Source organism: Bufo gargarizans, chromosome 2 (genome assembly GCF_014858855.1).
Source record: "Bufo gargarizans isolate SCDJY-AF-19 chromosome 2, ASM1485885v1, whole genome shotgun sequence".
NCBI lineage: Eukaryota > Metazoa > Chordata > Amphibia > Anura > Bufonidae > Bufo > Bufo gargarizans.
Genome location: NC_058081.1, coordinates 148,698,141 through 148,720,784, shown reverse-complemented (window position 1 = coordinate 148,720,784; position 22,644 = coordinate 148,698,141). Strand labels below are relative to the sequence as shown.

Sequence of the window (22,644 nt, the reverse complement as noted above, 5' to 3'; positions counted from 1 at the left end):
ACAGCCGAGCGTCCTATCTACAGCGCTGGAGCTGCGCGATGACGTCACGCGCCGTGAGGGGCTGGAGGACGCGTAGTGTTGGGTGACTTCCGGGTAGGACTGCACATGTTGGAGGGTGGTGCTGTCAGTGACGGGTGAGCCTTATGTTATGTGTGTCGCACGCTGGGGGCTCTCGGGTTCTCTCTTCAGCTTTGGCATGTGTGGCCACTGGGCTGCTCTGTCCGGTATACTGAAGGCAGTGACAGAGGTGCCGTCACACTTGCGTTATTCTTTTCCAGCACTGAGTTCCGTCCTAGGGGCTCAATACCGGATAAAAACTTATCAGTTTTATCCTAATGCATTCTGAATGGAGAGCAATCCGTTCAGGATGCATCAGTTCAGTCCCTCTTACGTTTTTTGGCCGGAGAAAACACCTCAGCATGCTGCAGTTTTATCTCCGGCCAAAAATACTGATCACTTGCCGGATGCGGCAATAATTCCCATTGAAATGTTTGCAATGCATTTGTGAGACGGATCCGCATCCAGATCCGCCTCACAAATGCATCCGGTTGCGTCCGAATAGCCGGATCCGGCAGGCAGTTCCGGCGAATGAACTGCCTGCCGGAATCCTTTGCCGCAAGTGTGAAAGTACCCCAACACCGTCTCCTTTCTGGACTAACCCTTTAAGCACCTGCTTTATGCTTTGGAAACAAAAACAGGAAGGTAGCGTAAACTGTACTATAGTAGTACTTTCATACTAGCGGTTTTCTTTTCCGGTATAGAGTTCCGTCCTAGGGGCTCAATACCGGAAAAAAACACTTCAGTTTTATCCTAATGCATTCTAAATGGAGAGAAATCCATTCAGGATGCATCAGTTCAGTCCCTCTTATGGTATTTCCGGAACACATGCATTCATTTCCATTGAAATGTATTAATTCTGGATCCGGTACAAAGTGTTCCGGAAAAACTGATCTGGTTTCCCGGTCTGCGCATGCACAGACCTTTTAAAAATATGAAGAAAAAAAAATACCGGATCCGTTTTTCCGGATGACACCTGAGAGATGGATACGGAATTTCAATGCATTTGTCAGACGGATCCTCATCCGTCTACAAATGATATCCGTTTGCATACAGATTTCCGGATCCTCACAACACAAGTGTGAACGTACCCTTACGAAGGAGCTGCTGCTCTCCAGAGGGGTCTCAGGAAGTTCTCCCATCACTCATGGTAGAGCAGTTCAGGAGCATCTGTCCAGCTTCTACATGTTGATGACCTAAGGAACACAAGAACTTACTAAAGCAGACATGTCAGCGGAGCGGGTAGCTCCTATTTAACCCTATGTAACACTGTATTTGTGCCTTCAGGTAAAACGCCATGGGGCTGGTCAGCTTGGAGAAGATAATCGCACTACAAAAGAAGGCCGCTAACATCCGCAACATCTGTATATTGGCCCATGTGGATCATGGTAAGGGGCGCCTTAGAACTGCCCATTCATTGCATTTCACAATCTGTGTTGTGGCCGGGTAATGGAAGTGGGGTAAGTACTAGATCAGGGAGCACTTATATCCTCTGTGCTACTGTGGCAGGTAAAGCACCTTGTAACTACACAGTCCCAGTACATACTAGCAGGAGACATATGTGTTAGGCCCCATGCACACGGCCGTTGCTATGACACCGTGCGCTCCCTGCTGCCGCCGCAATACAGTAATACACTGGTATGATCTATACCAGTGTATTACTGTACTGTGCCGGCAGCAGGGAGCGCACGGCGTCATAGCAACCAGTGACGCCGTGCGCTCCTGCTCTCAGGAGGGATCCAGGCCGCGGTTCCCCGGCCCGCACACGGACGTGAAACACGGCCGTGTGCATGGGGCCTTAGGATGTGACCTCGACCTCTGTATATTCCTGTGTATTATATCACTAACGCAGATTCTAGGTTTCATTTATTTGTCGAGGTTTTATTGTTTTTGCGGTTTCCTCACTACTGATGTCCTCACGATTAGAGATGAGCGAACTTCTGTTTTAAGTTCGGCGTCTAAAGTTCGGCTTCCGGTTAGCGGAGAATCCCGATCTGGATCCGGATATGGATTCCGACTTCCGTTGTGGTCCGTGGTAGCGGAATCAATAATGGCCGATTATTGATTCCGCTACCACGGACCACAACGGAAGTCGGAATCCATATCCGGATCCAGATCGGGATTCTCCGCTAACCGGAAGCCGAACTTTAGACGCCGAACTTAAAACAGAAGTTCGCTCATCTCTACTCACGATCCATTCGCTGGCTGTGTTATCCTTCTGTATTAGGCTACATTCGCACGACCATATCAGTTTTATGAATCTGTATGAATGTGTCCATGTGCATCCCGCACTTGAAAAAATCCTATTCTTGTCCACAAAATGGATGAGACTATGACACGTCTCATCCGTGTGCTGTCCGCATTTTTTGCAGCCCCATACATGAGTAAAAGCTCATGCACACAACCATATGTATTTTGCCATTCGCAAAACACAGATTCACAAAAAAAATAAAATTCACACCGTTGTGCAGTCCGTTTTACGTTTGTTTTTTTGCGGATCCATTGTAACAATACCTGTCCTTGTCTGCAAAACGGACAAGAATAGGACATGTTCTATTTTTCTGCGGAACGGACTTGTGGACCTAGGGATAGGGAATGCAAAAAAAAACTGAATGGACTTGGACAAAAAATACGTTTGTGTGCATGAGCCCGAGTGTGATCTGCAAAAAAATGTGTATTGGATGTGGAGCGAAAATACGATTGTGTGAATGTAGCTCAGGGATCAGCAACCTTCGTCACTCCAGCTGCTGTGAAACTACAACTCCCAGCATGCAAACCTGCTTGGCTGCTCTTCTAACTCCCATGGAAGTGAATGAAGCATTCTGGGAGTAGTAGTTTTTGAACAGCTGGAGTGCCGGAGGTTGCTGATCCCTGACCTGAACTCACAGCGTGGATGTGTGAATCCAGCCTGTGCGCTGCAAAAGTATTATTAAAGGAGTATCCCCCCGCCATAGCAATTGACGGTATATTAGTAGTGAATACTGTCACTTGCTGAGACAACACCGATTGTTAGAATGAAGGGGCCAGGCTATGTAAAGCACTGAGGCCCCTTCTAACTTTTTCCAATTAGGCTAGTTTTACATGAGTGTTCGATCTGGGAAACATCCTCTGTGGCTGTATTTCCTGGACTGAATACTGCTCCTCTCACTGCAGCATTATGACTTAGGATGCTGTGAGTTCCCGTCTGACTGCAGGTCTGCTATACTGTACTCACATGATGCCATTAGTACAGTACAGAAAATCCGCCATCATACTGAGCTTGTTTTCCAGACCAAACACTGTCATGTGAATCTGTCCCTATAGTACCGCAACCATCCAGCCTCAGAACTTGACACAGTGCTGGCCTTGTCCAGATCTCATTGTCAGAGGAGGTTGGACTGATCAGCCGGTGACAACATATCCTTGCAGTGTGACATCACTCTCCCCATAAAGTGGTTTTCTGGGACTTGAATATTGATGACCTATCCTTAACATAGGTCATCAATATCAGATAGGTGGGGATCCAACACCTGAAACCCCCGCTGATCAGCTGTTCCTGGCAGGCAGTAAAAACTATTCAATGGATGTAGCTGGAAGCAGAAGGCACCATCCACTCTGTAGTTATTAGCGCTGGCATACTGCATCTCCGCTCCAGAAACTATACAATGGATGTAGCTGGAAGCAGAAGGCACCATCCACTCTGTAGTTATTAGCGCTGGCATAATGCATCTCTGCTCCCGAAACTATACAGTGGATGGAGCTGGAAGCAGAAGGCACCATCCACTCTGTAGTTATTAGCGCTGGCATACTGCATCTCCGCTCTGGAAACAATACAATGGATGGAGCTGGAAGCAGAAGGCACCATCCACTCTGTAGTTATTAGCGCTGGCATACTGCATCTCCGCTCCGGAAACTATACAGTGGATGGAGCTGGAAGCAGAAGGCACCATCCACTCTGTAGTTATTAGCGCTGGCATACTGCATCTCGGATCCGGAAACTATACAGTGGATGGAGCTGGAAGCAGAAGGCACCATCCACTCTGTAGTTATTAGCGCTGGCATACTGCATCTCCTCTCCGGAAACTATACAGTGGATGGAGCTGGAAGCAGAAGGCACCATCCACTCTGTAGTTATTAGCGCTGGCATACTGCATCTCCTCTCCGGAAACTATACAGTGGATGGAGCTGGAAGCAGAAGGCACAATCCACTCTGTAGTTATTAGCGCTGGCATACTGCATCTCTGCTCCGGAAACTATACAATGGATGGAGCTGGAAGCAGAAGGCACCATCCACTCTGTAGTTATTAACGCTGGCATACTGCATCTCCACTCCGGAAACTATACAGTGGATGGAGCTGGAAGCAGAAGGCACCATCCACTCTGTAGTTATTAGCGCTGGCATACTGCATCTCCACTCCGGAAACTATACAGTGGATGGAGCTGGAAGCAGAAGGCACCATCCACTCTGTAGTTATTAGCGCTGGCATACTGCATCTCCTCTCCGGAAACTATACAGTGGATGTTGCTGGAAGCAGAAGGCACCATCCACTTTGTAGTTATTAGCGCTGGCATACTGCATCTCCTCTCCGGAAACTATACAGTGGATGGAGCTGGAAGCAGAAGGCACCATCCACTCTGTAGTTATTAGCGCTGGCATACTGCATCTCCTCTCCGGAAACTATACAGTGGATGGAGCTGGAAGCAGAAGGCACCATCCACTCTGTAGTTATTAGCGCTGGCATACTGCATCTCCGCTCCGGAAACTATACAGTGGATGGAGCTGGAAGCAGAAGGCACCATCCACTCTGTAGTTATTAGCGCTGGCATACTGCATCTCCGCTCCGGAAACTATACAGTGGATGGAGCTGGAAGCAGAAGGCACCATCCACTCTGTAGTTATTAGCGCTGGCATACTGCATCTCTGCTCCGGAAACTATACAGTGGATGGAGCTGGAAGCAGAAGGCACCATCCACTCTGTAGTTATTAGCGCTGGCATACTGCATCTCCACTCCGGAAACTATACAGTGGATGGAGCTGGAAGCAGAAGGCACCATCCACTCTGTAGTTATTAGCGCTGGCATACTGCATCTCCGCTCCGGAAACTATACAGTGGATGGAGCTGGAAGCAAGTCTGTTTAACCAGTCCCTATTTGTTGACCTTGTAAGTAGGGATCTACCGATTATCGGTTTTACCGATATTATCAGCCGATATTCAGGACTTTGAAAGTTATCGGCATCTATTTTGCCGATATGCCGATAACGAATTGGGAACAAGGATCGCGCTGCTCTCTGTGCAATCCATGTTCCCTCAGCAGCACAGGGGAGAAGGAAGCAGTGTCTCCGTCCCCCCTGTGCCACCGCTGCCACCAATGAAAGGAGAAGAGGAGGGGAGGGGCGGTTGTCACTGCGCCACCAATGATGTTAGCTGCCGCGGATCACGGATACCGCTCATAGAGGTCGGGTGCAGCTATGTGATTCTGCAGCCAGCACGTGCCTCCTGTATATGAATTCATGAGAGAGTTATCTTCATTGGTGGCACAGTGTGCCCCCCCACCCCAGTATTAAAAACATTGGTGGCACAGTTGCCCCCCCCCCTCAATCCCCTAGTATTAAAATCATTGGTGGCAGTGGCCACAGGGTCCCCTCCCCTCCTTCTCTTTGGTGGCAGTGGCAGCTTCTGATTGGAGCCCCAGCAGTGTAATCCTGAGTTGCTGATCGGTTACCATGGCAGCCAGGACGCTACTGAAGCCCTGACTGCCATGGTAACCTCGCTGCTGCTGTGTGCACTATGAAAAGGGCAGCAGGGAGAGTGTGAAGTCCTTTTCACCCTGATAGAGATCTATCAGGGTGAATAGAACAAGGGCTCTGGCCTCTAAGGGGGCTAAAAGTTAGTTAAAAAAAAGAAAAAAAAGAACATAAACACCAAAATATTAAGTATAAATGAAAAATAAAAATTTACAAAAAAAAAAGCTACACGTTAACAATAATACAGTTCATTTTCAGCAGATTTGTGTAGGAAGTTTTTGTTTTTTAAAAACTGAAAATGCACAAAATATCGGTATAAGCTATCGGCCTGAAAGTTCAAAGATCGGTCGATCCCTACTTGTAAGGGGCTATGAAGTAACATTGAAAAGCCTAGACCAGACAACCTCTTGAACGCTATTTTCCTAGTACATGTAATACGTTTATTTTATTCTCTTTTTTATTCTTTAGGGAAAACTACTTTAGCAGACTGTCTCATCTCCAGCAATGGGATAATCTCAAGTAGATTAGCAGGAAAGGTATCTTTTCTCCTGTGTTTTTTTTTTTTCTTTTTTTTTTTTTTTTAAAAGAAAGCTTTATTTACCGTGCCCATTGTAACTTCTGAATATCATTGCAGTTACGATATTTGGACAGTCGAGAAGATGAGCAAATCCGAGGAATCACCATGAAATCCAGCGCCATATCCCTGCAGTATAAAGATGGTACTGGTTTCTTTCCTGTATAGATTGTACATTTCTCTCTACTGGCACCTTGCTTTCTATTCCTCCCTTTAGGCAGCCTGCACACAGGCGCAGGTTTACTAGCAGAATTTCCATGCAGATTTTCACGCAGTTTTCTGTGTTTCTGCACCAAAATCCACATGTGTTACTTGCGGATTTTGATGCAGGTTTGCACCAGTCTCGCCCTTTGCAAGGCACTAAAAATCTTCAGAAACATTTGGCATGCTGCAGATTTCAAAATCCACCCCGCAGGTCAATTTCCGTGTGACAAACATCAGCAAAGTGTACGTAAGATTTGGCAGATCTCATTCACTCTGCTGGTACTGCATTAGGCTGTGTTTTTCCCGCACAAAACGCCACGTGGAAAACCACACGTAATCACAACGCGTGCAGGTAGCCTTATACAACCCCAGGGAGTGAAAAATGGTGCTGTGCTAAAGGTATTTCCAAGGGTTAGGACAGGTCTGACTCCCCACTGATCAGCTAATTGAAGGGGCAGTATGGCTACAGTGAGTGCGACGTTCACTCCATTGTTTACCAGGCGCAGTGCCGTGTATTTAGTAGTGGCCGTTCCTGGTATTGCAGATCACTCACATTCACTTGTATGGCGCTTTGCCTGGTATACACTCAGGGGGACGCTGTGCTCACTGGAGTTCTGTGGCCCCTTCATTCAGCTCATCGATTGAGGGTCTGGGAGAGGAATCTTCCACTTATCTGATATTGATGACCTGTCCCAAGGATAGGTCTTCGGAATCAAAGCCCTGGAGAAGCCCTTTCATCTCAGTAATAATTTCTTCACCATATGATTGTCTGGCAAGTTATGTACTACTGATGTCCGTCACACAGTCCTACTTACCTGTGTTGTATCTGTCCGATTCCTCTGGATCATGATGCCCTTACTACCCTCGCAGAACGGTGAAATGTTCTGCCTCATCCTACATATACAGTTGCAAGAAAAAGTATGTGAACCCTTTGGAATTATATGGATTTTTGCACAAATTGGTCATAAAATGTGATCTGATCTTCATCTAAGTCACAACAATAGACAATCACAGTCAGCTTAAACTAAAAACACACAAATAATGAAATGTTACCATGTTTTTATTGAACACACCATGTAAACATTCACAGTGTAGGTGGAAAAAGTATGTGAACCCTTGGATTTAATAACTGGTTGAACCTCCTTTGGCAGCAATAACTTCAACCAAACGTTTCCTGTAGTTGCAGATCAGACGTGCAGAACGGTCAGGAGTAATTCTTGACCATTCCTCTTTACAGAACTGTTTCAGTTCAGCAATATTCTTGAGATGTCTGGTGTGAATCGCTTTCTTGAGGTCATGCCACAGCATCTCAATCGGGTTGAGGTCAGGACTCTGACTGGGCCACTCCAGAAGGTGTATTTTCTTCTGTTTAAGCCATTCTGTTGTTGATTTACTTCTATGCTTTGGGTCGTTGTCCTGTTGCAAAACGCATCTTCTGTTGAGCTTCAGCTGGTGGACAGATGGCCTTAAGTTCTCCTGAAAAATGTCTTGATAAACTTGGGGATTCATTTTTCCTTCGATGATAGCAATCCGTCCAGGCCCTGACGCAGCAAAGCAGCCCCAAACCATGATGCCCCCACCACCATACTTCACAGTTGGGATGAGGTTTTGATGTTGGTGTGCTGTGCCTTTCTTCCAAACAACTCACCTCTGGTTTCATCTGTCCACATAATATTTTGCCAGTACTGCTGTGGAACATACAGGTGCTCTTGTGCAAACTGTAAACGTGCAGCAATGTTTTTTTTGGACAGCAGTGGCTTCCTCTGTGGTATCCTCCCATGGAATACAGGGATGTTAGCATATGCCAGAGACTTTTGTAAGTCTTTGGCCTCATGCACACGACCGTTGTGTGCATCCGTGGCCGTTGTGACATTTTCAGTTTTTTTTCGCGGACCCATTGACTTTCAATGGGTCCGTGGAAAAATCGGAAAATGCTCCGTTTTGCAGCCGAGACCATGATCCGTGTATCCTGTCCGTCAAAAAAATATGACCTGTCCTATTTTTTTGACGGACAACGGTTCACGGACCCATTCAAGTCAATGGGTCCGTGAAAGAACACGGATGCACACAAGATTGGCATCCGTGTCCGTGATCCGTGGCCGTAGGTTACTTTCATACAGACGGATCCGAAGATCCGTCTGCATAAAAGCTTTTTCAGATCTAAGTTTTCACTTCGTGAAAACTCATATCCGACAGTATATTCTAACACAGAGGCGTTCCCATGGTGATGGGGACGCTTCTAGTTAGAATACACTACAAACTGTGTACAAGACTGCCCCCTGCTGCCTGGCAGCACCCGATCTCTTACAGGGGGCCGTGATCAGCACAATTAACCTCTTCAGGTGCGGCACCTGAAGGGGTTAATTTTACTATCATATCCCCCTGTAAGAGCTCAGGGCTGCCAGGCAGCAGGGGGCAGACCCCCCCCCTCCCCAGTTTGAATATCATTGGTGGCCAGTGCGGCCCCCGGCCCCCCCTCCTCCCTTCCTCTATTGTAATAATTAGTTGGTGGCACAGTGTGCGCCCCCCCCCCCTTCCTCCCTCTATTGTGATAATTCGTTGGTGGCACAGTGTGCGCCGCCCCTTCCTTCCTCTATTGTAATAATTCGTTGGTAGCACAGTGTTGCCATGGTTACTTAGCAATAGTACAATAGTAGAAGATTCATACTTACCTGCTGGCTGCTGCGATGTCTGTGACCGGCTGGGAGCTCCTCCTACTGGTAAGTGACAGTTCATTTAGCAGTGCGCCGCACAGACCTGTCACTTACCAGTAGGTGGAGCTCCCGGCCGGACACGAACATCGCAGCTGCCAACAGGTAAGTATGAATCTTCTACTATTATACTATTGCTAAGTAACCATGGCAACCAGGACTGCAGTAGCGTCCTGGTTGCCATGGTTACCGATCGGAGCCCCAGCGATTAAACTGGGACTCCGATCGGAACACCAATGATCGGGGGGGGGGGGGGGGAGATGGGAGGCCGCACACTGGCCACCAATGTTGTTAATGCTATAGAGGGAGGGGGGGCCGATGGGGAGTGCACACTAATAATTAGTTGGTGGCACAGTGTGCGCCCCCCCCCCCCTTCCTCCCTCTTGTAATAATTCGTTGCTGGCACAGTGTGCGCCCCCCATCGCCCCCCCCCTTCCTTCCTCTATTGTGATAATTCGTTGGTGGCACAGTGTGCGCCCCCCATCGGCCCCCCCTCCCTCTATAGCATTAACAACATTGGTGGCCAGTGTGCGGCCTCCCATCTCCCCCCCCCCCCTCCCGATCATTGGTGGCAGCGGAGTTCCGAACGGAGTCCCAGTTTAATCGCTGGGGCTCCGATCGGTAACCATGGCAACCAGGACGCTACTGCAGTCCTGGTTGCCATGGTTACTTAGCAATAGTATAATAGTAGAAGATTCATACTTACCTGTTGGCAGCTGCGATGTTCGTGTCCGGCCGGGAGCTCCACCTACTGGTAAGTGACAGGTCTGTGCGGCGCATTGCTAAATGAACTGTCACTTACCAGTAGGAGGAGCTCCCGGCCGGTCACAGACATCGCAGCAGCCAGCAGGTAAGTATGAATCTTCTACTATTGTACTATTGCTAAGTAACCATGGCAACACTGTGCTACCAACAAATTATTACAATAGAGGGAGGAAGGGGGGGGGGCGATGGGGGGCGCACACTGTGCCACCAACGAATTATCACAATAGAGGGAGGAAGGGGGGGGCGCACACTGTGCCACCAACGAATTATTACAATAGAGGGAGGAAGGGGGGGGGCGATGGGGGGCGCACACTGTGCCACCAGCAAATTATTACAATAGAGGGAGGAAGGGGGGGGGCGATGGGGGGCACAAACTGTGCCACCAACGAATTATTACAATAGAGGGAGGAAGGGGGGGGGGGCGATGGGGGCCGCACACTGTGCCACCAACGAATTATTACAATAGAGGGAGGGAGGGGGGGGGGGCCACACAGGCCACCAATGATATTCAAACTGGGGAGGGGGGGGTCTGCCCCCTGCTGCCTGGCAGCCCTGATCTCTTACAGGGGGATATGATAGTACAATTAACCCCTTCAGGTGCGGTACCTGAGGGGTTAATTGTGCTGATCACGGCCCCCTGTAAGAGATCGGGTGCTGCCAGGCAGCAGGGGGCAGTCATGTACACAGTTTTTTATTATATTCTAACTAGAAGCGTCCCCATCACCATGGGAACGCCTTTGTGTTAGAATATACTGTCGGAAATGAGTTTTCACGATCTAACTCATATCCGACAGTATATTCTAACATAGAGGCGTTCCCATGGTGATGGGGACGCTTCAAGTTAAAATATACAATCGGATTGGAGAAAACTCCGATCCGATGGTATAAAAGGGACTCCTGACTTTACATTGAAAGTCAATGGGGACGGATCCGTTTGAAATGGCACCATATTGTGTCAACGTCAAACGGATCCGTCCCCATTGACTTGCATTGTAATTCAGGACGGATCCACGGAAGACCCACGGACGAAAAAACGGTCACGGATCACGGACCTACGGACTCAGTTTTTGCGGACCGTGAAAAAATGCTGTCGTGTGCATGAGGCCTTAAGTTGACACTCTAGGATTCTTCTTCACCTCATTGAGCAGTCTGCGCTGTGCTCTTGCAGTCATCTTTACAGGATGGCCACTCCTAGGGAGCGTAGCAGCAGTGCTGAACTTTCTACATTTATAGACAATTTGTCTTACCGTGGACTGATGATCAGCAAGGCTTTTGGAGATACTTTTATAACCCTTTCCAGCTTTATGCAAGTCAAGTCAAGCCCTACAAACCGTTACTTGTTTTTCATGTACAGTATGTTCATGTTTTTCAGCCCAGAAAACTGGTTATTTTGAATACTGATCATATATTTTCAGGAAATGAAGAGTATCTAGTCAACCTCATAGACTCTCCAGGGCATGTTGATTTCTCCTCTGAGGTCTCAACAGCCGTCCGTCTCTGTGATGGAGCCATTATCGTGGTCGATGCTGTAGAAAGTGTTTGTCCTCAGGTAAGTACTTGCCCGCTGTGGACATGGATCACTGAAAATGCGTGTGCTGAGACTGACAATGACAAAGATACATATCAATGAGAATTATGATCTGTGTGCAGTGGCTGTAAAAAAATATTTATTGTCCCATCATCTTGAACTTTTTGTGCTTTATTGTGTACAACAGATGTGATTAGATTTTAAACACTATCACGGTCATTATTTGTAAGGCAAAACCAGGAGTGCGTCCAAAACACAGAATAGGCAGACATCTTTCCAGTATACTTTTTTTCTGCAGGTTCGATTCCTGGATTTGACTTACAAATACTGACAGTGTGTAAATGGCCTTAGACCTTGTTCAGGTTTCTGTTTTTCCTATACATTTGATATGGAAAACTCCTGGACGCATATGCTGAATATTTCTGTAGGCCTGTGGGACTGGTATGCACTATAGGAAAGCCCAATAGACGAGTCAGCAAGCTTGCATGTTCATGTTGGTCCTGAGCGGATATTAGACTTTGGTTTATTTTTCACTGCTTCATTCTGCAGACACAAGCTGTGTTACGACAGGCCTGGCTGGAGAACATACGACCGGTTCTAGTGATCAATAAGATTGATCGCTTAATAGTGGATCTGAAGCTTTCCTCACAAGAGGCGTATGCACATCTGAAGAAAATACTGGAGCAGGTAGCTGCTGTACACCACCGTGAAATAGAAGCGTGCGGTTTGTTATTTGGTTCTCGTATATCTCTCCTTGACCATCTGGTGCCCTCTTTCAGGTGAATGCAGTGACTGGGACGCTCTTCTTCTCCAAGGTCCTGGAAGAGAGAGCTGAAAAAGACAATACAGCTGAGACCATTGATGGAGAGGTCTATGACTGGAGTGCATTCTTGGATGAGACTGATGATTCACAACTGTATTTCTCCCCTGATCAGGGCAATGTGGTGTTCGCTAGTGCCATAGATGGCTGGGGCTTTACGTAAGCAGCTTTTTAAAAACATTATTTAAAAAAAATTTTTTCCTTTAACATTAAAGAGAGGTTTTTTTTCTGTAGACAGCTGCCTGTCTTTTGACCGCCCAGGACTCCCCCTCCCCCATTAGGTATAAGAGAGAAGCACCACAAAGTCATTCCAGGGAACATGGGGACAGACAAAAACATTCCCTAGAGATATAGCAATTAAAGAGTAACTCAACTTTTATAATAATTTATAATATGTTGTCCGTAATCCCCTAAATAAAATTTTTCTAATATACTTTATTAATTAATTTGGTATTTTTGCTGTATTTTTACATCCCTAATATGCAGAGTACTTATTTTATGAATGGGGCCGCAGCAGGAGTACGGGCTGGGGCGCACATTGCGGTGCAGGGAGAACTGAGTTTTAAGCGCACACTGAATGGTGCGCTTTAGGGATGTAAAAATATAAAATTTATAAATAAAGTATATTAGAAAACATTTATTTAGAGGATTAGGGACAACATATTAAAAATTATTATAAAAGTTTAGGGATTCTGTCACCTCTCATAACACGAGACTTCGCTCGGCCATCAGGTAGGGGGAGGAGAGGGATGAGACGCTGTGGGCGGTTAAGGATTCAGGAGGAAGGCGTTTTGGGCACTGCAGGGGGGGCGTTACTGGGCACATAAAGTGGAACATAACGTTTTTCAGCAAAACTACTGGACGGATTACAGTATAGAACAGCAAAGCCGATTCAAGGTAATCTGTGGAGCATGACTGGTTTAAAATCTGAATTTGTGTTATGAGAGGTGACAGAATCCCTTTAAAGGAATACGCCCACCTTAGGTATTTATAGCATATGGAGACCCCCAATCACTTCTGTGGAAGGGGTTGTCTCACTTCAGCAAATGGCATTTATCATGTAGACAAAGTTAAAGGGGTTTTCCGAGATTTTTATTTAATTTTTTTACTGATGACTAGGGATGAGCGAATCGACTTTGGATGTTTCATTGTTTCAGTGGTACCCTTGAACCGAACCGGAGTTCGGGAGATGTTTTTTTTTTTTTACAGTATAAATCAATTTCTGAAGTAATAACTGCGGCTCATCAGATCCAATACATTCTAATACTGTACTGGGCTCCTGCTCTGTACAGTATTAGAATGAAGTTTTATGTGAATCGACTTCAGATGTTTCCCTCAAAGTCAATTTGCTCATCCCTACTGATGACCTATCCTCAGGATAGATCATCAGTATCTGATCAGTGGGAATTCAACACCCAGGGCTCCTGCTGATCAGCTGTTCTAGAAGGAGCACCACTGCCTTATCAAAACAGCTGATCAGTGGGGGTCCCAGGTGTCGGACCCCCACGCATCAGATATTGATGACCTATCCAGAGGATAGGTCATCAGTAAAGAAAAATCTCAGAAAACTCTTTTAATACCAGGCACTTACTAATGTATTGTCATTATACATATTGCCTCCTTTGCTGGCTGGATTTATTTTTTCCATCAAGTTACACAGTGCTCGTTTTCAGGGTTTACGACCACCCTGCAAGCCATCAGCGGGGGCCATGCTTTCACACTATAGGAAAAAGCACCACCTTGTGCGCACTCCCGTGGTCCTGGCCATCAGAGAGGCCAGTGCCTTTACCTGTAGTGTGCAAGAACGGCCACCGCTACTGAACCTGGATATGATGATATGTATAATGTGATGAAAAAATAAATCAAGCCATCAAAGGAGGCAACAGGGATAATCACAAGTGGCTTGTATTAATTTTCTCTACATGATGAAAGCCATTTTCTGAAGTGAGACAGCCAAGCAGGTGTCGCACCCCAAGGCTGTCTGTCCATATGTCTTGTTGGTGTGTTAATAATAGACAATCCGATAATTATTACTGTTGATATTTGCATTGGTCAGTTTACCTGGTAATATTCAGTGTGGGACACTAGATGGCGCTGTGGCTCTGCACCAACCTCTGCCATAGGTTCATTTTAGGTGATTTTACACAGCTCATTTTTATGTACTGGTATGTCTATAGATTTATAAATGATGTGTGTATTCCTATATTAAAGCAGGTGTATTACCTGGAACCAGTACTGTGCAGTACATGAGTGATCGCCACTGCCTACAACTCCCTGAATAGGCTTTGTTCACACAGGTGTCTTGGCTTGGATTTCTTACGTTTTGTTATGATCCATCATGATCTCCTATGAGCCATGTATTGTACCCCCATTACTATTAATGGGTTTATCAGGTTTACTATATGTATTACCACCACATTCTAAACTATTCCGACCGTCAAAAATCAATGGAAATCTAATAGTAATTTTAAGAACTAAAACAGGTGTGACCAGAGCCTGAGAATGCAGCCTTCAGACTACTACTTCCGCATCAGGAGGAGGTGACTGCCTTCTGACATTGTAATGAAAGGAGGTTAATGGAAAAGCAGAGTCTGACACTGATTCAGAATGTATTTCAGCAGCCAACATTTACCTGCTTCTAAACGAAGGCTGCAGATTACCTTAAAGGGGTTGTCTCACTTCAGCAAGTGGCATTTATCATGTAGAGAAAGTTAATACAAGGCAGTAACTAGTGTATTGTGATTGTTCATATTGCCTCCTTTACCGGCTGGATTCATTTTTCCATCACATTATACAATGCTCATACCCAGGAGTTACGACCACCCTGTAATCCAGCAGTGGTGGTCGTGCTTGCACACTGTAGGACAAAGCTCCATTCTCTCTGGTGGCCAATACCATGGGAGTGTGCATAGGCACCCATGCACAGCAGCTCCCATCCCAGTCACCCCATATCTGTGCTGCAGCGGTGGCTGTCATCCCTGAAAAAGCAGCAGTGTATAATGGAAAAATGAATCAAGCCGGGAAAGAAGGCAATACGGACAATCGCAATACATTAGTAAGTGCCTTGTATTAACTTTCTCTACATGATAAATGCCATTTTCTAAAGTGACACAACCCCTTTAAGGGTTTGTCTGTTTTAGAAAAACTTGTCAGATTCCATGCTAGGGAATATTGAGTTAATAGAGGGGGCTTACTGTCAGGACCCTCATCTGTCAGCCAGCAGCGTCTACAAAGAGCTCATACTCTGGAAGACACGGCATGTCAGTGAATTACACTAAAGGACTATTGATTTACCTGGAAACTGCGTTATGCTTCGTTTCTCCTGTGGTGACGCCGCTACAGGGTACGCAGACATTTGCTGGTGGGCTCCATCACAGTTTAGCACTAATCGTCAGGACTCCCAGCAGAACGCCCTATTCAGTTAGTGACAATGAAATGACACGGCCAAACCCGTGAAACTAAAACCCTACCAGGTCAGGGATCAGCAACGGGCAGCACGCCAGCTGTTGTGAAACTACAACTCCCAGCAGGCACTAGGTTGTAGTGTTCATTATTTTTGTACATTATCTTTTAGCTAGTGGACCACGGTATATTACCACGTACACGGTGAAGGCTTGCAACGCGCTATTTTAAAGCTAAAAATTGAAAGTTTGCAAGTCGGCTACAGTATAAAAACAAGGCTTTTCTTTTATCTATCCATAGAATTGATCACTTTGCCCAGCTGTACAGTCAGAAAATTGGTATCAAGTCCGCTGTGCTGCTAAAGACCCTCTGGGGAGACTACTATCTCAGTTCCAAGGCCAAGAAGATCATGAAGGGAGCACAGGTAATACTCTGCACGGGAGCATTGTTAAAAAGACAATGGAGGAGATTTATCAAAACTGGTGTAAAGTAGAACTGGCTTAGTCGCCCATAGCAACCAATCAGGTTTCACCCTTCATTATCCAGAACTCATTTGGAAAATTAAATGATCAGTCTGATTGGTTGCTATGAGCCAGTTCCCCTTTGCACCAATTTTGATAAATCTCCTCCCAAATTATTGATTTGTCTGTGCAAATGGCTTTATTCATGGGAATGTGTTAGGAAATAGGGCAACTCGCTGGACATTTAAAGAGCAGCTCCACCTTAAAACTGCACTTTTCAGTAGTCAAACTTCAGGAGGTGGTAGAGTTTGTTTCCATGTTACACCCAAGCCTATAGCTCCATCCTGATGGCTCTCCTCAGCCAAGGGCCCAGAATAACTAGATTTTTGTACTTGCCGTAAAATCTGTTTCTCTTCCGTTCATTGGGAGGACACAGTCTTGACCTTGGGTATAGCTATTGCCACTAGGAGGCGACACTGAGCAAAAAAAAAGTGTTAGCTCCGCCTCTCAGCTATATCCCTCCTTCAGACACTGAGCTAATCAGTTTGTACAAAAGCAGTAGGAGCAGTCAGGAGAAGCCAACAGCCAATAATAAAAAGGAAGAAAACCGGAGATGGGTCATCCTGACGAACCAGAAGGACCCATCTAGGAGAACCAGTAATGTACATACAGGGTGGGAGCTGTGTCCCCCAATGAGCGGAAGAGAAACACATTTTACGGTAAGTACAAAAATCTAGTTCTCTCATCCGTATCATTGGGGGACACAGTCTTGACCTTGGGACATTCCAGAGCAGTCCCTGGGGTAGGTCATAAACGAAGAAGCCATCCTGCCAATCCAAGGACCGCTTTCTGCAAAACTCTACACCCCAGAGAAGTGTCAGAAGATGCAAAGGTGTGCACTCTGTAAGGGCTGTTTCACACGAGCAGATGCCATGCGTGACATCCGCTCCGTGAATGACAGCCAAGACCTGATGCGGACAGCAGAAGCACGGAGCAGTAACATGATTGATAATGCTCCGTGCCTCTCTGTGACCTCTTTACTACGAAATCACGGTGAGATAAAGTTGTCACTGTGATTTCGTAGTAAAGAGATCACAGAGAGGCACGGAGCATTATCAGTCATGTTAATGCTCCGTGCTTCTGCTGTCCGCATCGGGTCTTGGCTGTCATTCACGGAGCGAATGTCACGCACGGCATCTGCTCGTGTGAAACGGCCCTAAAACTTGGAAAAGTGTGCCCAGATGACCAGGCAGCCGCCTTGCACCGCTGAAGGGCCGAAGCTCCATGATGTACTGCCCAACTATTGCCCGAGCAAAATGAGCAGTAACCCGTAAGGGTGGAGACCGTCCACTGATGCGGTACGCTTGCACAATAGCCAAACAAATCCATCGGGAAAAGGCTGATACGGCTCAGAAGGGAAGTTGCATCTAGGTCCAGCTGAATTTATAAATAAATTATAATGGGATCATAAGGTCTACAGTGTTCCAGCAAAATTGACCCTTTTAAAACATACTATTACTTAATTATACTCATAAAATAACACCACATCCGTGATTAACCAGTGAAAATCTGTGAAACAGATGATAGTCAAAAAATAATAAATGCTTAAATAGGGTAACCAACCATTGATGTGGTTATGAAGGTTGGTGTACACAGGGCAGTACTGGGGAGTATTGGAGTGTCTATCCTATCCCTGCACTCACCCTTTATAAAGCCTCAGCCCAGGGATGTCCCCTGATGGTGGAGACTCCCTGTCCTCAAACCTGGACTGGCTGCCCTACGTACACCCTCCTCTCAATGACCAATATCCCGGTACCCCGTATAGGCGACGGGTATAATCTGTGTCACAGGTAGGTTCTCACCTGTATAGACAACAGCCCATGTAGATGAAAAGACAAAAAAACATATGGTTTGAAGGTGTAGGTCTCACCTGTAGGTCTCATACAGTATGGTGCTACAGGTGAGACCTACACCTGTAGCACCCTGTTTAAGCATTTATTATTTTTTGACTATCATCTGTTTCACAGATTTTCACTGGTTAATCACGGATGTGGTGTTATTTTATGAGTATAATTAAGTAAAAGTTATGTTTTAAAAGGGTCAATTTTGCTGGAACACTGGAAGTTGCATCTAGGGGTGACAACAAGGACAGTACAACCGTTCTACCCGGGGAGTGGAGCCATGCAAACAATACACATATGCAAACTGAATAAGTGCATACCCAAAACCACACGGAGGCAACTCTGATGCTGTCACCGTAGTAGAAGGTAGAGGCAATGCACAACCTGTAAAGGCTCGAAGCCCGCGCCCTACACCGAAAGCCGTACTAATACCCACGAGAAGTGAGCAAACCCACCAGCTGAAATCTGTCATGGTATGGGCAGATGACAGCACTATAGGGAATAAGAGTACCTGTCAGCCAGCGCCTCAGGAACACCATACTTATAAGGCCTGGAGGATCTATCACACCTGGTGATGGCAGAACATGAGCACAGTGCCACCTGTGATGTAGGCACAATCAAAGCTACAACTAGCAAGAAGGTTCCACCCCTAGAAGGGGGACGATGAACAGAAATACTCCCCCTGCGACTGAGTCCCACAGTAGGGGCATGAGACAAGAGTAGCCATAAAATCTATGGCCAGCGCAAGGCTGCCTCGTAGGGGGGAGGCCATAGCCCAACTTTGGTTTCCAGGACCAGTGGAGTGGTTCCCCCTGAGAATGAGGCCAAACAGCAGTAAACACCCAGAATATGGTGCTAGCGCCATCCTCCACTTGAGGAGCAAGCAAACTGACAAGCAGCGCATCTGTTCCACCTACTGCCAGAGAATGGATGTTGATCGTGTTGAGTCCACTGCCTGTCGGCTACCGTCCCACCTAAGAAAGAAGGAAAATGCGATAGAGCATCACTCCGCTGACTGAAGAGGTAAACCCAACACAATGTATCGGGCCCACGGGTAGTGTAAGCTCTACTGGTTGTGCAACTACTCCACCAATAGAAGGAGGGTAATGCTACCAGATCTACAGTATGCAATTGTTGTGCAACTAATCCACCTATAGAAAAGGGAAAGCCGAAAGGACAGATGACAGCCAGTATTACTGTAATTACTCCGCCTGCGGAGGGGGTAATGCAACAGGACATATGGTATCCAGCGGAAGTGCAACTACTCCACCAATAGAAGGCGGGTAATGCTACCTGATCTACAGTATGCAATTGTTGTGCAACTAATCCACCTATAGAAAAGGGAAAGCCGAAAGGACAGATGACAGCCAGTATTAGTGCAATTTCTCCGCCTGCGGAGGGGGTAATGCAACAGGACATATGGTATCCAGCGGAAGTGCAACTACTCCACCAATAGAAGGAGGGTAATGCTACCAGATCTACAGTATGCAATTGTTGTGCAACTAATCCACCTATAGAAAAGGGAAAGCCGAAAGGACAGATGACAGCCAGTATTACTGTAATTACTCCGCCTGCGGAGGGGGTAATGCAACAGGACATATGGTATCCAGCGGAAGTGCAACTACTCCACCAATAGAAGGCGGGTAATGCTACCTGATCTACAGTATGCAATTGTTGTGCAACTAATCCACCTATAGAAAAGGGAAAGCCGAAAGGACAGATGACAGCCAGTATTAGTGCAATTTCTCCGCCTGCGGAGGGGGTAATGCAACAGGACATATGGTATCCAGCGGAAGTGCAACTACTCCACCAATAGAAGGAGGGTAATGCTACCGGATCTACAGTATGCAATTGTTGTGCAACTAATCCACCTATAGAAAAGGGAAAGCCGAAAGGACAGATGACAGCCAGTATTAGTGCAATTACTCCGCCTGCAGAGGGGGTAATGCAACAGGCCATATGGTATCCAGCGGAAGTGCAGTTACCCGCCCAATGAAGGAGGGTAATGCAATAGCCCTGTATAGGAACCAGTGGTACAGCAACCACTCTATACAAAGAGGATAATACCGGAAAATGTACAGTATACAGAGTAAGTGCAAATACTCCTATTACGGAAGGAGAGGAATGCTAGCGGAAGCATAGGATCCAGTGAATATACAACTACTCCGCCATGGAAGGAGGGTAGTGCTACAGGACTTCTGGTATCCTGTGGTGGGATAAATAGTCCCCCTATGGAAGGAGAACAATGCTACCTGATGTACAGGAGCCCACGGAAGGTGCCTAGAAATGTGCAAACACTCTCTCCTTTAAAAAAGGAGGATAATGCTACCGGCCGGGTTCTTGGGGACTGAGAGAATACTCGCCCATCTGGCATTTTCTGCCCCCCTGGCTCCAGCCGGTGTGTTACCCCTTGGTGAGGGTAGTTGCATTGGTAACAGAGGGAACTTTGGTGGAGACCAGACCTTGTGACCCAAAAGCTGGCGGGAGACGGAGGTTTTTACAGGGACCTCTGGTCCTCCTTGCCTTCTGGAGATCGGGAACGTGCAACGGGCTTGGGAACCCCCTGGACTCCCGTCTCCTGGGTGGGAACGCAGGCAGCTTGGAGACTGCCCTCAGCCCAGCTAAAGGAAAAAAAAAGAGAAAAATGTTAAAGAATTAAAAGAAAAAATTCAGCAGACCTGCAAAGCAGGGAGATCTGCCTCCTACAGACACTAAGCTAAAACTGATTAGCTCAGTTTCTGCAGGAGGGATATAGCTGAGAGGAGGAGCTAACACTTTTTTAGCTTAGTGTCTCCTCCTAGTGGCAATAGCTATACCCAAGATTAAGACTGTCCCCCCCAATGATACGGATGAGAAATTGGATTTTTGCTTCATATTTTTTAGGGCTAGTTCAAACATAGAGTTTTCAGTGACAGTGCTGCCATTCATGCTGTCGCAGGACGTGTCCAATCTTGGAGCAGTGTCTGCACAGACGTCACTGAACACTTCCACAGCACAGTGCACAGAGCCACGCTTGGCAATGAAAGGTCCCTTCAATTAGCTGATCAGTGGGTGCCAGGAGTTTGACCCCCACTCATGTCATAGATAACCTATCCTTAGGATAGGACATAGGTCCTGCAGTTCCATACTCCTTTTGACAGGCGAGTAGTTCTTCTCACCCATTCAGTCCTCCTCAGCAATGAGCTTGCTCCTCATATTTAACCTTTAACCCTTTAACTGCCACGGATGTACCTAATATGGCACAGCTTTAAACAGTTGCCTCAACAGGACATAAGCCTTGGTATCCTATTAAAGCCCAGAAGCTATGGGTGTAGGTCCAATATGTGGGCAGAGCACTTGAAGTAGAGGAGCAGGTTAACATGTTTTTCTTCCTGATTCTCTGCATATGTCTCTGTTCACATCTGAATTGTAGCTTCTGAACACAGACATGAACATAATTTGAAAGGGAGTTGAATGGGGGGAGGAGGGCAGTACAAGTGAAACCAGGAAGAAAGATCTGAGTCTGGTGTTACCTCTCCCCCTGTACAGCGCCCAGTGACCCCGGGGTGGTGGTGGTGATATATGGATTTTATTTATGTTTCTCCCCCCCCTACAAATCAGAGAGGATATGAGCTCTCTTATTGTTACATCAAGGTTTACTTTCTACTAAAAGGAGGTGAGGATGAGAAGAACATGACGTTTGACTTAAAGGATTTCCAGCATCTGGATCACAGATAGTTGGTCTGTTAAGTTTTGCTGATTTTGTGATATGAGCATGTAGACATTTCATGTGAACACAGCACATCTTGTACGTAGAGGCTATGGACAGCTTTGGGGGCATTTTTATTTTATTTTTTATTATTGCATTTTACTTGTTTTGAGCCGAAAAGCAATTTTTTTTAGTTAGTCTTTGTTCAACATTTTTAGCAGCTTTTCCTGTACAGATTTCAGTTTCAGTGTATTTGCAGACAGGCAGGCTCTCCCAACACAGTAAATCCCGTCATTAAATAGCCTTTATTTTCCCTGGCCCCTCCCCCAACAGCACTGCCAGGAGGGTGCTCCCCGCCCCTAGGACAGGAAACAACACGGAAGCTCAAACTTTAAAAGGGGGCCTCCTCCCCTACCTAATCCAGTGTTGTTTCCTGTCCCGGATAGTGTGGGAGCTCCTCCTGTGTGGATTTCGCAGCAGTACTAAGCGCACGGCCTGATCTCTTCCCCCTTCTTGGGGAGGGCCGTTGCAGTGGACAGGGGCTCCGGGGACGCGTGGCCTCCCTTCCCTGTACCTTGGCGTAAGTCCTGTTGTAAGGCAGCTCCGGGCTCTATCCTGCATGCTCTGCCTGGGAGTGCAGGATATCCTTGTGCCATTTTTGGTGGGCAGAGACTTCAGAGGGAAGGGAGTCTCGTTCTGATTGGGGGCATTGCGTGCGTCGTGATGTCGTTGCGCAGCAGTGTCATGACGTGACGGACTTCCCGCAGAAGGCCGGGAAATTTTAAATGGAGGCTGGATCCAGGGAACA

The 22,644-nt window shown here is 46.7% G+C and overlaps 1 protein-coding gene across 3 annotated transcripts in view; it reads left to right on the top strand.

Annotated features, from left to right (window-relative positions):
- The first annotated feature begins 54 nt into the window (after positions 1-54).
- EFL1 (elongation factor like GTPase 1) overlaps positions 55-22,644 on the top strand; it is a 277,476-nt gene continuing 254,886 nt past the window's right edge. Inside the window, exons 1-8 of one of the 3 annotated variants that reach the window (XM_044279571.1) lie at positions 55-134; positions 1,345-1,445; positions 6,251-6,318; positions 6,417-6,501; positions 11,452-11,585; positions 12,114-12,251; positions 12,344-12,543; positions 16,087-16,210. In XM_044279571.1, coding sequence (XP_044135506.1) covers positions 1,355-1,445; positions 6,251-6,318; positions 6,417-6,501; positions 11,452-11,585; positions 12,114-12,251; positions 12,344-12,543; positions 16,087-16,210 — 840 coding nt within the window. In that variant the 5' untranslated portion in view covers positions 55-134; positions 1,345-1,354. Of the gene's footprint in view, positions 140-228; positions 248-1,344; positions 1,446-6,250; positions 6,319-6,416; positions 6,502-11,451; positions 11,586-12,113; positions 12,252-12,343; positions 12,544-16,086; positions 16,211-22,644 lie in introns of those variants that run through there. The other 2 variants (XM_044279570.1, XM_044279572.1) reach the window with 2 other exon arrangements.